Raw genomic sequence first — 15,462 nt, 5'->3', positions numbered from 1 at the left:
CAAAATCATAGGTTGATCCAGGTCAACCATCAACATCGACTGCAAGGCCAAATTGCTTCAGAAAGAAGACAATGCTCTGAGTTTGGTGGGATCAGGAAGGTGTGGTGTATTATGAGCTTCTAAAACCAGGTGAAACTGTTAATACTGATCGTTACCAACAACAAATAATCAATTTGAACCATGCTTTGATGGTAAAACCACCAGAATGGGCCAGAAGACACAGCAAAGTAATTTTGCTTGATGATGATACACCATCACACACTTCAAAACCAGTTAAAGACATGTTAAAAGGTCTTGCCTGGGAAGTATTAACCCATCCGCTATATTCACCAGACCTTGCTCCTTCAGATTACCACTTGTTCTGATCGATGTCATACCCACTTTCTGAGCAGCACTTCAAAACGTACGAAGAAGTGGAAAATTGGGTGTCTGAATGGTTTGCCTCAAAACAAGAAAAGTTCTATTGGGACGGTATCCACCAATTACCTGAAAGATGGGGGAAATGTGTAGCTAGCGATGGATATTATTTTGAATAAAGCACTTTCGATGTTTGTCTTGAAATTATAGTGTTTTCTTTGATTACAAAATCCACATTATTAACTGGTACACCTGGTATAGAGGAAAAAAAGATGTACTATGAAACACGTGCTAGGAATACTATGAGGATCAGATGAGGCAGTAAAGTGAAAGGCAGATTGGACATTTTAAAGAACTAAACAAATGCATTTTTATTGTGGTTACAGTAGTGCATGCTCAATCTCTAGAAAAGTCACATTACATTGGAAGAGCCAGACTTTCCAAGTTCTTCCGAAGTCCCCTCTCAACCAACCAAATGGAAAATGATCTCCTCCTCCCTTGAACCTTAGAGTCCTTAGCGACTCTTTTCTCAGGCAGTTATGTAATTCCTGTTGTACTAACTGAGTATCGCCCATGTGCCTAACACCACAGAGGGGCAGTGAGGACTCCCCCTTGGCATAGAGGATACTGGCATTTAAGATTTAGCCCCCTTTACAGAAGAGGCTCAAAAAGGTTAAGTATCTGAGTGAGACTGCCAGTCAATAAGGGGAGGAACAGAGGGCTTCCGATGCCAAGTCTCACTGTGCCTTTTCTACTAAAACACAAGCTGGGACTTGCCATACTGTTCATATTCCCTCACTCCACCATCAGCAAGGCAAGGGCACAGCACGCCTCATGCATCATGCTGCCCTCTGAAGTACCCAGCAAAGGCCTTTTCTCACTCTGGTTGGTGCTGTGTTTTTGTTGCCCGAAAGGATGAGTGCACAGATTTGCAGGCCCATGGGCCTCGCTCATGGTGCGTGTTTGTGGGCCGGGAAGACTGGAGTGCTTATTTCCAAGGAGGACTGTAACTTCACAGAAAGTTCTAAAGACAAATGCTGTTCTTGTGAAAGACGCCACCTGGCCTGCCTCAGGGGCTAAAGTCCTCTTTATGCACCGAGTGGGAGCAGCACAGGGAGTGCGGAGCTGCTTTGTTTCAAGCCACTCCCACAGCCCGGCTCACGCCAAGAAAAGGCCTACACCATCCGGGGAAGAGAGCCTTGCAGCCCAACTAACCTCTGGTGTCCCTGTTGGGGCTGCCAACAGTCTGGGGAGGAGGGTGTGCTTAGTACCAGCTCTGATGACGTAACCTCACAATTCCAGCTTTTCTGCCCAGAAGAAAAAGGCAACTGGTTTGGGACCTAGATTCTCCCCCTCCTCTAATATTCAACCAATGTCAGTTTTGCATAATTGACCACTACGTGTTGTTTCCATACCTCACTGTTTTTTAGGAAAATGAACAGCCCTAGCCGGTTTGGCTCAGTGGATAGAGCATTGGCCTGCAGCCTGAAGGGTCCCGAGTTCGATTCCAGTCAAGGGCACATGGCTGGGTTGCAGGCTCATCCCCAGTAGGGGGTGTGCAGGAAGCAGCAGATCAATGATTCTCTCTCATCATTGATGTTTCTATCTCTCTCTCCCTCTCCCGTCTTCTCTGAAATCAATAAAAAGATTTTTTTTTAAATGAATAGTAACTAATTCAACGGACAGATTCGGGTCCTTTGGAAAATGAATGTCTAGAGCCTGGAACATGTGTATGTCACGAATGTCCCTGTGTGCGAGCAGGAAGTCCTCAGAAGCGTTTACTTTGCAAGCCGCATACAGGCCCAGTGGGAGACCAGGAAACAACACGCGTTAAGCACCATGAAGGCGTGCAGCCACGTGCTCCAGCGCTGCCAGAAATACCAGACAAGGATCCAGGACCCGGGGAAGCAGACTTCTGAAGTGGGACTGCATTTCAGGGCTTCAAGAAGAATAACGCACTGGGGACTTTCCTGCCCAATGTCTCTGACAGATGTTCCTTCTTGTGGGGATTGTCTTAATTTGGAGACTTTTGGTATCCATGTCCCTAGGAATCTTTAGGGTACAACAATTTGATCCCTTTCCCTACATGTGAAGGCAAAAGTCCAAAGTAGCCTTTTCCTATTTCTGAGACTAGTTAATATGAGCATAATATCCTTGCCCACTGCATGGGCAAACCAGGACAGAGATTAGCCAGACTGAAATGGGGTATCTCCCAGGCTCAAGATATCTTTTTCCATGCCCACGGAGAACAGATGGTGAGAATGCAAATCTTCACTTGTCAATTTTTACCTAATATCGGATCAGGCCATTGGTCTCACTTCGGCCTCTGCCTGTCAATCCACTGCACAGGGCTTAGGACTTCTTAGAAAGAGACACAGCAGAAGCCAAAAAGAGAGCAAGCCTCAGCTAGGGCAAGCGTCTGGCATCAGCTTTGGGAGGGTCCACATGGGATGCCTTTCCTATGCCTCTTGGAGGAACTCTCCAAGGCTGAGTCTAAATCAATGCTTGGATAGCTATGAGTTGACAGGATAGTATGAAACACAAAAAATAAATGAGAGCTTAGTATCAAAGGCAGTTACCAACCCTCTTCACTTAGTTCTTAACCTTGCTTATGACCTTTGCCTTACTGAAATGGCATTACTTCTGTTCTGTACTCTGACCTCTGCAAGAGGGAACCAAAGATATTAATAACTAGCAAATATGTAAGCCCTTAGAAAGTCATGCCATAATTTGACCACTTTCCATTTTAACCTTTCTCTAAAACCTCATTTGTACAACTTCTACTTAAGGGTGTAACAACTTCCGGTAGTGTTTTGTTGTTTTTGTTTTGTTTTTGGTATTACAAATACAGTTCTACTGTGTGAATTTTTACTAACCAGGAATAATGTAGTAGCTCTCAGGGCAGCATTTTCAAATTTTCTTGTGAGAATTACTTACCGACCTAGAATACTGCCAATCAGGCTACTAAAGGAGCAAAAAGACTTGTTCCTTACTCTTGAGTAGCTTGCAATTTAGTAGAAGATGAAAAAAAAATGCACATGACTAATTAAATCTATGGGGAGCAGATGATAACAGTGATGCAAATTCAGTATTATAAGTGTTCAGGGAAAGGCTAGACTAGTTAATTGTGTTCATGGAAAATCGTTGGTAGAGATGGCATTTAAATAAGGCCTTAGAAAATGTGTAACTTCAAGGGCATTTTAGAGAAGGGCATTTTACGGGGCTGTAATGGCTTTAGCAAAAGGACAGAAGCAAGAGAGTACAGGGGAAGTAAGGAAACTTCAAGGGAGAGAGCCTGGATGCAGGACAGGCCACAGGAGGGAAAGGAAGAAACCGATCTGGAAAGGTACTCGGTGGCCAGTTCTTAACCTAACATGGATGTGGAGGAGAATGTAGGAAACTAGATTTTAGAAGTAGGAAGTAAGTTTTAAAATGTACCCTACATTAATCATTTTTCACAGCACATCTTAAATTTTTAGAGGGAGAAATATTTTATTATTCCATTTGCAAACTAGATAGAATAACTTCAAAGAAAAATACTGTGGGAGCTGGGAAAATTGTTTCTCAGAGCTGGCAAATTCTTGACTGCAGCTTCAGTAACATATTCTTCTTACCAACCTCCTGAGATTGTCCCATTAATGTCTCTCTTTCCGCATCCCCAAAATACCTTCTTAACTCATTATAGACATACTAAGTGGCTACTCTGAAACTAGTACTTGCTCACTTATTTACCCATCCTCTCTTATTCTGCTCCACTTGTCCTGGGGCTCACCACTCACTCATTCATTCTTATCCTATGAACTGTATCAATCATAACATTAATAGCTACTACTTGCTATAATGCCAGGTCCTGAAATTAATTAATGCTTTATGAACACTATTTAATATAATTCTCAAAACAGCACTATGAAACAGGTATTATTATCCCTGTTTTACGGATGAGAAAACAACTTCAAAGATGTTAAATACTTTGCCAACTGGTAAGTGCAGAACCAGGTTTAAGCCAGATGTGCTTGTTACAGAACCTTACTTGTTACCACTTCACCATACTGCCTCCAAAACCCTTTGACCGCTTCCTGAAATGGCATTACTTCTGTTCTGTGCTCTTACTGATATGGGTTAGTATTTTAGGTTAAAAATTAAAATATTTATGGAGTGCCTGCTACTATAAACTCCTGTCCTAGGTGCTGTCAGAGGTATGTAAATAAGAGAGCATGTCTATAGATTATTAATGCTCATAATCTTCCATATTTGAGTATAAACAGTGTGTAAGATGGTATAGCCACGATTCATGAACTAGAGTAACTAAGGTTAGAGGGAGTGAAAATGGCTTTGTATATGAATGTTGAATGGTGACCACATATCACAGACAGAAACCAGCCAACCCTGACTGTGACTTTCAGAGAATTTTAATTATACACTTCAATCAGAGTCTGTAAAAACTCTTTGCTGATGAAAAATCTGTCCTGTCAAAAGTTCGCAAGCAAATCTGGTTACAATCTATTTTCAATGAACTTCAGGTTCCTTTGAAGTCAAATAAGCTACTAAACATTTTAGCCAACAATAGCACTCTGTGAGGCTAGTCCTTGTAAAATTCATTACTGATGAGTCAAGTTATTGGGTTAAAATAAATGTGATATCAAACTACTTGTACCATGTAGCCAGAATGTTGTGTAAAATTAAATAGAGCTATTTAGACACAGAAAAATAATTCAAACATGTCATTTTTTAAGCTATCTGCTTTTACTGTAATACTGCCTTTACTAACTTCTGAATAAGCTTTTGCTTAATATTTTCAGGAGACTAGTTACATTTTTACAAATAACTATAATACTTACAAATACATAAGAAACTGGGTGGGATGATCCACAGTCCCCTCTAAGCTGTAACCATGCAGGCCCAGGGAGCATTTGGGAGGAGTCACAAGTTCAGATTCTGTCTGCCTACTCATCTCTCTCTGCAAAGGTACAGTGTTCACATCACAATGTACATAACCAAGACTCAAAGACTGCAGTGGCAAATACTTACTGCATTTACTCTGCAATCTAAACTAATCCAATTCATTTTAAGAAAACAAAAGTCAATAAAGAAAAATCCTTTTAAGAGTTCAAGAGTGGCAAAATAATTAGCCAGACACATTTAGTTCACAAGGAGAAGCACCAGCCTACAGAAAATTAATGACACTGAGACTTACTGTTCAATTCGGGGTGACAGGTACAGCTTGGGGTACACCTGAGTGGCTTCGGTATCCTCAAAACTGACAGAAAGGAGGGCCACATCTTCTCCAGGGTCTTCATTTACATCCTTAAACAGAAAGTGAAAAACAGTGTCATCAGCACCTGCTCTCGTAACATCTTTTTGGTGCTGAGCTCACAGTCCACTGTCGTTTAGGCTATGAGGCTTGAGTTACCTGGATTTGAATTTAGCAGCTCTGTACATCCTTTGCCACATACCTAGCCACTCCTATAGGGTGGTGGCTTCCAAACTTTCTGACCAAAGCCTACCATGGTGAGAAAAAGACCCTCACCTATCTACTTGTTCTCACATTCCAATAGGGGAAATGTAAATCTGATGATAACAAAGAATTAGACAAAAATATAGTTAACAAAATACAGTAAACATATAAATATGTTGCTGGCCATATGTACAATGGCTCATAATTTATATATGTATAAATGGCTTCTAATTTACTTTTTATAAAAAGAATATGAGTTAAAAATAAGATTTATATCATAAGACAACAACAAAACTTAATTACCCAGTAATTTTATTATACCTACCTTGATAGTATGTTGTAAGTTATATAAATAGAAAAAATTGCCAAGAAACATATCACTTTGAAGTGTGCCACCATATAAGCAAATGGCAGGGGGTTACATACTAGTACACATGTATTTTATCAAAATGATCATGGATGATTCATATATGAACCTTATGACATATATATCTTAAGTTTAGTTATAAGAGTATTATAAGACAAAAACACTGTTGATCCAAGTATGTATTAAGAAACACTGAGAGGTTAACCAAATAACTAACAATAAATTAAACTGATAATGATAAAGCTAAAATGTAATTTACTATTAAAAAGCAAGAATGGCAGCAATCAAATATCATAACCAACTCAAGCCAACACTGATGATACACTGAAGTGTCCTGAATCAAAACTGTGAGACCTACAACTGTGTGTATGCTTTACAGTTACTGCCAAGCACCAAGTGTCTGCCAGACTTCTGAATTGAATATTGAATTAGAATAAATTATTGTAGCATGTGATTTTAATTTGTGAATACCAAACTTAGTAACCCTTAATAATTTATTTTTCGTGGGTAGTGGCTCCAAATCAAATATAAATTTTAAAAAAAACTTAATAGAGTGCACATCTTTCACCCACCGTGACTAATAAGAACTTACCTGGATTAGTTCATAGTTCCCCGGAGGGCTCAGCAGCCATCCTATGAGGGTCCCAACCTAGACTTTAAGAATCACTAGGTGTGAATATTGAGAACTTTAGAGATGATGTCCTTCCTTCTGTCTAAAGCTAACCTCAGTCCTTCTTTCCTGGCATTCTGAGAAGCTGTCATCACACTCATCCTGCTCAGCATTAGCATGGTCAGTCTCCTAGCTCTGCCTTCTACTGTGACAATAGGATGCACAAGTGTGGCATGTTTACAAAGGGACAAGGACCAGAGTGAGTATCTCCTGTCTTAAAAAATAAAAATAAAATCATACTTGTCTCTATATAATTCCCTGGATTTCCTCTCATTTCTCTCCTCCCCTTCAGACTGCTTCAAAGAATTGTCTACATCCCCATCTCTCCTCCCACCTATCCCTTAGCCCAGCATATAGACCTTCTGACCCTCCTAGTTCATCAAGACTGCTCCCACCGAGGGCATACACTGAACACAGCCAATGCTTCTCTATCCTTATTCTACTTGCTCTCTACAGTATTTGACATGGTGATCTCGCTCCTCTGGAAATTCTCTCTTTTCTTGCTTCTAACAACACTGTCCTTGTCTTCTCATCTCTCTTGCTCTTCCCTTTGTATTCTTTGTTTCTTAACTTCTCAATTGTGTTTTTTTTGTTTGTTTGTTTTGTTTTGGTTTGGTTTGGTTTTACATTATAAAAGTTAGGCAGTTAGGCTTGTTGTAACAAGTCAAATCATACAGAAGTTTATAAAGAAAAACTTCTTACACCCTTACTTTTCAAGGTAACCAATATTAACTGTGTGTGTGTAGCTTCAAATGGCTTTTTCCATGCTCATAAAAACATATACACATATACCCACACCTGCATATAGATAGCTCTTTAACCTTTCTGTTTTGTTTTCCCTAATGAAATCATATTACACACATCACTCCACTAATTGCTTTATAAATAGCCACATAATAATACTCCATGGCATGGATTTATTTTTCACTAAATCATTCCCCTGGCCACAGACATTCAGATTGTTTGTAGTTCTTAGCCACTTCATAGTATTATAATAAATACCCAAATATAGCCATTACTAGTGGGGCTAATATTTCTTAATAAACTAGAACTGAGCTTGTTGGGTCAAAGGTTATGAACATTTTACCTTTTACTGGAGTTTAAAAAATTACTTTTCTGAAAATTTATAGCAATTCACATTTGGACCCATGAATTTTCATCAGTATGAGAGCCTGTTTCTGCTCATCCTGAATAACTAAATAATAGTGCTGTTGTCACTCTAATTTAATGTTGGCAATCTGACAGCTGGAAAATGGTGTCTCAATTTAGATTCAAAAAATAAAGCTGAGCAGCTTTTCACTTGGTTTACTGGTCATTTACATTTCTTCTGCAAATTATCTGATCAAATCCATTGCCCATTTTGCTTTCAGGTTCTTATAGACATTTTTAAAATTGCTACTTATTAGGCTTATTAACCCTTGTCTATTCGTGTGTTATACATATTTTCTCTCATTCTAGATTTTTTTAAATATATATATATATTTATTGATTTCAGAGAGGAAGGGAGAGGGAGAGAAAGATAGAACATCAATGATGAGAGAGAATCATTGATCGGCTGCCTCCTACACACCCCACACTGAGGATTGAACCCCCAACCGGGACATGTGCCCTGACCAGGAATCAAACCATGAACTCCTGGTTCATAGGTCAATGCTCAACCACTGAGCCATGCCAGCCGGGCACCCTCAGTCTAGCTTTGATGTTTTACTTTGTTTGGGGAATTTTCTGATATCACAGAAAATTTAGATTTCCCTAATGTTAAATCTGGTCAAAATAACTGAGGCTATGTAACTTTTCCCCTAGTTTTTCATCTAACATTGTTATAACTTTATTTTTTCATGTACATTTGAATAGCTCTGTAATATATTTTTAGATGGTATGATAAGGAAGTGTGTAAAAGGAAGGCCTTAGTACAGTACCTGGAACATGGAAACTACTCAATGTTGGCTGAATGAATGAATTAGTGACCAAACTAATGTTAATTCCTTGCCTTTATCTCCACCCCTAGTTATTTGCAGGAGCCTGCTTTACAAAAGCTGCTGTCATCAGTGATGTCTAAAAACGGAGCACTGACTCCTTGCTCCTGCCCCCATAATACACCAAGTTCCTTGGAATCAGTGGTTTTAAAAAAAGCCAAGATTGAGAGTCTGAGTTTGCCTACGGCTTTTTGCTCTTTTACAGATAATAACGTATTCATCCTTGAGTATTCTTTTCTGTAAAATGACGATGAATAATTTAAATTTTTCCTATTTTAAAAATATGATCTTAACAGATAGAAACTACATCATTATATGACTCAAACTCATAAAATAGTTAAAACTAAGGTTGAAGCTCAGTTTGAAAAAATTCACATTTATAGGAATAAATTCATTTTATGATCTAAGTTTAAAGTAGTCCTCTTTAGTCTCGGGAAAATGGCGACGGAATAGAGTCGGGTTTGGAGTCTGTTCCTGGGGCGGAGAGTCGGAGCAGCAGAGGCTCGCAGAGGGAGTGTATGTGGGCAAGCCAAGGGACCGCTAAACTCCAGGAGAAGGCGGGGGAGTGCTGGGCAGTGTTCCTCTGACCGCGCAGCACCCACAGGGGCTGGGTCCCCTCCTGGAGCTGCGGGCTCGCCGGGCGCCTCGCCATCTTGCAAGGAAAGGAGGATTTTATTGGAAACCTGACTTTCTGCAACAACTGCAAACACTGCGCTGCTGGGAGCACCAGACCACCGGTCCCCTATCAGCGCAAACATTTGGATTCAAAGAAACTCTTCACTGCACCACGGAAAGGTCAGATTTTGTCTGAAATAAGCTGCGGTTTCTAATCCCCGCGGTGGGTGAGGGAGGCGCTGGGTGAGGGAAGCGCGGCAGCCGCAGGACCGGCAGGAGCCGGGAGGTCTGTGCCTAGAAAAATCAGCGGCAGTTGGAACTGCCGTGATCCGTGAATGAGGAGGGGGTTCTTCTGAGCTGCTAACAGAAGTGACCTCTTGAAAGCAACTCATTTTAATCTGACGAGGAGGGTCAGACTAAGAATTTTCAAAGGAGTGCAGGCTCCTTAGTCTGGGGCACAGACCCACGGTCCGCACACCTGGGCTCTTTCCGACTCTGATTGCTAAGCCCAATACAGAGGTAAACCCAGGTGGAAACCCTGAAAGACTGCAGGGGGAAGGTGTTTTTTCGGAACCTGGGGCCAGAGCTGCGTGTGACCATCAGAGAGGCAGCTCTGAGGCGCACATCTCTACAAACCGGTAGTGAGTGCCATAGAAGGGGAAAAAAAAAAAAAGAAAAAAGAGCTAGAGAGGCCCGGAAGTCAATTCAGAAACACTGCCACCCAGGGGCTGAAACGCTAATTGTCTCTGGTGTAATCAAAAATAAATACGAGAAATTAAGATAGGGCTGGCTTAAAAAGCAGGACTGGCTTCCAACACTGAGGAGCCCTGGAATGAAGCTGAACTGAAATACCGCCCAGACTGGGAAAAAGGCGTACCAAACAGAATAATAGAGGAAGTGAATGACAGCCGCTACGGCACATTTTAGTCTTCCTATTTTTTAATTTTCAATTCTTTTTTCAATTTTTTAAATTTTTTATTCTCATATTTTTTTATTTTCATTTTTTGCATCTTTTACTTAAGAAACTAATATTTTTTTCTTTTTCCTCACTTGATTTTCACCTTTTTAATTATTACATTTTTATTTTCAATCAGCACTATTATTACTATTATTTTACTTTTTTTTTTTTTTTTTTAATGTCATTTGATTTTCTCTTTCTTTTATTTTTGGATTAGTGTCCTACATTCGATTTGCATCTTTCCCTTACAATCGCTTTACCCTATCTCAAAGCTAACATTATGCCATCACTCTCCTAACCTTTCCCCTTTTGCTCCCAGTTTATCTTAACCCTTTCTGGCTTTAGATTTTCCCTACTTTTCCAGTTTACTCTCTGCTAAAACTTCACCCTACTTATATATCTAATTCCCAACCCCCTGCTCCAAATCCATACAAACCTCTCTCTACGCTACCTTTAAAAAATTATTTTTCTCTCGGGACTTTTGTTGTTGTTTGCTTGAATGTTGATTAGATTGAATTTTTATGCTTTTTTATGAGATTGTTTAGATTATTCTTTTTGTTGGTTTGGTTGGTTCTTTTGTTTGCTTTGTTTTTGTTTGTTTGTTACTTTTGTTTTCCCTTGCCTCACTTGATATTAGCTGCTGTTGCAGTTTGTATTAATCTCCAGGCTCGTGTTGCTGGAATTTGCTGGGAATAGTGGTTGTTCTAGTGGAGTTTACTCCCCATATATATAGTTTGTTCCCCTTTTCTCTCTTAGTATCATTCTTGTCTCTCTTACTTTTTTTTTCTTTTCTTTTTCTTTTCTGTTATTTCTTTTCTTTCTTTCTGCTCTTTTCCCAAGTTCAGACTCACACTCTTTGTTGTTGTTTTTTTCTTCGTTGCTGTTCTTTCTTTTTACTCTCCCTCTTCCACTCCTATTCCCTAATTTGTCTTTCTCTGGTGGTTACCTCTATTGGAGGTTATTAATATCGTGAATACAATCTGTTTAGTGCCTTGTCTGTTGAGCCTGGTTGTGTTGTATTTTATACCTTTAAATCAACGCCAGAGAGAGAAATCTATATAACCAGACATCCGGAGAAGAGAGACCATGGGGAGACAAAGAAACAGCCCCCACAGGAAAGAGAAGCAGGCATCACCAGAAAAGGAAGTAAACGATTTAGAGGCAAACAACCTATCAGAGAAAGAATTCAGAGAAATGGTCATAAAGTGGCTGAAAAGGATGGAAGACAAATTCGACAATATGAGTAAGAACCAAGAAGAAATGAAGAAGAACCAAGAAGAAATGAAAAGTGACATCACTGCTGTAAAGAACTCAATAGAAAGCATCAAGAGTAGACTAGATGAAGCAGAGGACCGCATAAGTGAGCTAGAAGACAAGATGGAAAAAAATACCCAATTACAACAGCTTCTAGAAACAAAAATTAGAAGGATTGAGGAGAGTGTAAGGGAACTTCGGGACAATACAAAACAAAACAACATCAGGATAATAGGGGTGCCAGAAGGAAAGGAAACTGAGCAAGGAATAGAAAACCTGTTTGAAGAAATAATAACAGAAAACTTCCCTGATATAGGGAAGAAAAAACCCACACAAATCCAAGAAGCTCACAGAGTTCCAAGCAAAATGAACCCCAAAAGACCGACGCCAAGGCACATTATAGTTAAGTTGGCAAACACCAACGACAAAGTAAGAATCTTACAAGCGGCCAGAGAGAGACAGACAGTTACATACAAAGGAACCCCCATCAGACTAGCAACTGATTTCTCAACAGAAACTCATCAGGCCAGAAGGGAATGGAATGAAATATACCAAGTCATGCAAAGGAAGGGTCTAAATCCAAGAATACTGTACCCAGCAAGGCTATCAATCAAAATTGAAGGTGAAATCAGGAGCTTCAGAGACAAAAAAGGACTAAGGGAGTTTATCACCACCAAACCAGCAATGAAAGAAATGCTAAAGGGTCTGCTGTAAAAAGAAAGAAAGAAATAGGAAGCAAAGAAGGTACACAGGGGTATAGAATAAAAATGGCGTCAAATAAGTACCTATCAATAATAACTTTAAATGTAAATGGATTGAATGCCCCAATCAAAAGACACAGGGTAACAGACTGGATAAGAAAACAAAACCCAGATATCTGCTGTCTACAGGAAACCCACCTCAAAAAAAAGGATGCATACAGACTGAGAGTAAAGGGATGGAAAAAGGTTTTCCAGGCAAATGGAAATGAAAAAAAAGCTGGGGTTGCAATACTTATATCTGACAAATTAGATCTCAAAGTGAAGGACATAACAAGAGATAATGAAGGCCACTTCATAATACTAAAGGGAGAAATCCAACAAGAAGAAATAACTCTGGTAAACATATATGCACCCAATACAGGAGCACCAAGATACATTAAAAAACTCCTGGAAGATATCAAAGGAGAGATTGACAGTAATACAATCATAGTAGGAGACTTCAATACCCCACTATCACCATTGGACAAATCCTCTAAACAAAAAATCAGCAAAGAAACATCAATCCTAAATGACTCACTAGAACAGATGGAATTAATCGACATCTTCAGAACATTTCACCCCAAAGCCACAGAATATACATTCTTCTCAAGTGCACATGGGTCATTTTCAAAGATAGACCATATGTTAGGACATAGGCAAAGTCTCTCCAAATTCAAGAAGATAGAAATCATATCAAGTATCTTCTCAGATCACAGTGGCATAAAACTGGAAATCAACTACAATAAAAACAACCCAAAGAAATCAAACACTTGGAGACTAAACAGCATGTTATTAAACCATGACTGGGTTACCAAAGACATCAAGGAAGAAATAAAAAACATCATGGCAACAAACGACAATGAAAACACAACAATCCAAAATCTATGGGACACAATGAAAGCAGTCCTGAGAGGGAAGTTCATAGCTCTACAAGCCTACTTCAAAAAACAAGAAACAATGGTAATAAATTACCTAACCCAACAACTCAAAGAGTTAGAGAGAGAGCAACAAGATAAGCCCAGTGTAAGCAGAAGGAAAGAAATAATAAAGATCAGAGCGGAGATAAACGACATAGAGACCAAAGAAACAATACAAAAGATCAACAAAACCAAGAGCTGGTTCTTTGAAAGGATAAACAAGATTGATGGACCTCTAGCCAGGCTCACCAAGAAGCAAAGAGAGAGGACCCAAATAAACAAAATCAGAAATGAAAGAGGTGAAATAACAACAGACCCCGACGAAATACAAAGGATTGTTACAAAATACTACGAACAACTCTATTCCAACAAACTGGACAACCTAGAGGAAATCGACATATTCCTAGAAAAATACAACCTTCCAAAACTCAATCAGGAAGATTCTAAACAGCTCAACATGCCAGTAACTATGGAAGAAATTGAAGCAGTCATCAAAAAGCTTCCGGCAAACAAAAGCCCGGGGCCAGATGGCTTCACAGGAGAGTTTTATCAAACTTTCAAGGAAGAACTAAAACCTATCCTCCTCAGACTATTCCAAAAAATTCAAGAGGAAGGAACACTTCCAGGCTCCTTCTATGAAGCCAGCATCACCCTAATACCAAAACCAGATAAAGACAACTCAATGAAAGAGAATTACAGGCCAATATCCCTCATGAACATTGATGCCAAAATCCTCAACAAAATTCTAGCAAATCGGCTCCAGCAGTACATCAGAAAGATCATACACCATGACCAAGTAGGATTTATTCCAGGAATGCAAGGATGGTACAATATCCGCAAATCAATAAACGTGATACATCACATAAACAAATTGAGAGATAAAAATCACATAGTCATATCAATAGATGCAGAAAAAGCATTTGACAAAATCCAACACCCTTTCTTGATAAAAACTCTCAACAAGGTGGGGATAGAAGGCTCATACCTCAACATAATAAAAGCTATTTATGATAAACCCACAGCAAACATCATACTCAATGGGCAAAAACTAAAACCATTTCCCCTAAGAACAGGAACAAGACAGGGATGCCCACTCTCACCACTTCTATTTGACATAGTACTGGAAGTATTAGCTATCGCAATTAGGCAAGAAGAAGAAATAAGAGGCATCCAAAATGGAAAAGAAGAAGTGAAGCTGTCCTTATTTGCAGATGACATGATATTGTACATAAAAAACCCAAAAGATTCCATCAAAAAACTAATAGACTTAATAAATGAATTCGGCAATGTAGCGGGATACAAAATTAACGCCAAGAAATCTATGGCTTTTCTATACACCAATAATGAACTTACAGAAAGAGAGACTAAAAAAGCAATCCCATTTACCATCGCACCAAAAAAATTAAGATACCTAGGAATAAACTTAACTAAGGAGGTAAAAGACCTATACGCAGAAAACTACAGGACACTGAAAAAAGAGATAGAGGAAGACGTAAACAGATGGAAGAACATACCATGTTCCTGGATTGGTAGAATCAACATCATTAAAATGTCCATACTACCCAAAGCAATCTACAGATTCAATGCACTCCCCATCAAAATACCAACAGCATATTTCACAGACCTAGAAAGAACTCTCCAAAAATTCATCTGGAATAAAAAAAGACCCCGACTAGCCTCAGCAATCCTCAGAAAGAAGAATAAAGTAGGTGGGATCTCAATACCAGATTTCAAGCTGTATTACAAAGCCACTGTTCTCAAAACAGCCTGGTACTGGCACAAGAACAGACATATTGATCAATGGAACAGAATAGAGAACCCAGATATCGACCCAAACCACTATGCTCAATTAATATTTGACAAAGGAGGCATGAACATACAATGGAGTCAAGACAGTCTCTTCAATAAATGGTGTTGGGAAAACTGGACAGATACATGCAAAAAAATGAAACTAGATCACCAACTTACACCATACACAAAAATAAACTCAAAATGGATACAGGACTTAAACATAAGACGGGAAACCATAAAAATACTAGAGGAATCCACAGGCAACAAAATCTCAGACATATGCCACAAGAACTTCTTCACTGACACTGCCCCTAGGGCAATGGAAGCTAAAGAGAAAATTAACAAATGGGACTACATCAAAA

At 39.3% G+C, this 15,462-nt stretch overlaps 1 protein-coding gene across 2 annotated transcripts in view; it reads right to left on the bottom strand.

The window, feature by feature from the left end:
* Nucleotides 1–15,462, bottom strand: part of BABAM2 (BRISC and BRCA1 A complex member 2) — a 356,468-nt gene that overhangs the window by 168,894 nt on the left and 172,112 nt on the right. For both annotated transcript variants that reach the window (XM_054727885.1, XM_008162284.3), the window contains exon 7: nucleotides 5,552–5,661. In XM_054727885.1, coding sequence (XP_054583860.1) covers nucleotides 5,552–5,661 — 110 coding nt within the window. The remainder of the gene's footprint in view (nucleotides 1–5,551; nucleotides 5,662–15,462) is intronic.

The sequence above is a fragment of the Eptesicus fuscus genome, chromosome 16 (assembly GCF_027574615.1).
Source record: "Eptesicus fuscus isolate TK198812 chromosome 16, DD_ASM_mEF_20220401, whole genome shotgun sequence".
Classification (NCBI taxonomy): Eukaryota; Metazoa; Chordata; class Mammalia; order Chiroptera; family Vespertilionidae; genus Eptesicus; species Eptesicus fuscus.
This window is presented reverse-complemented; position numbering and strand designations above follow the sequence as displayed.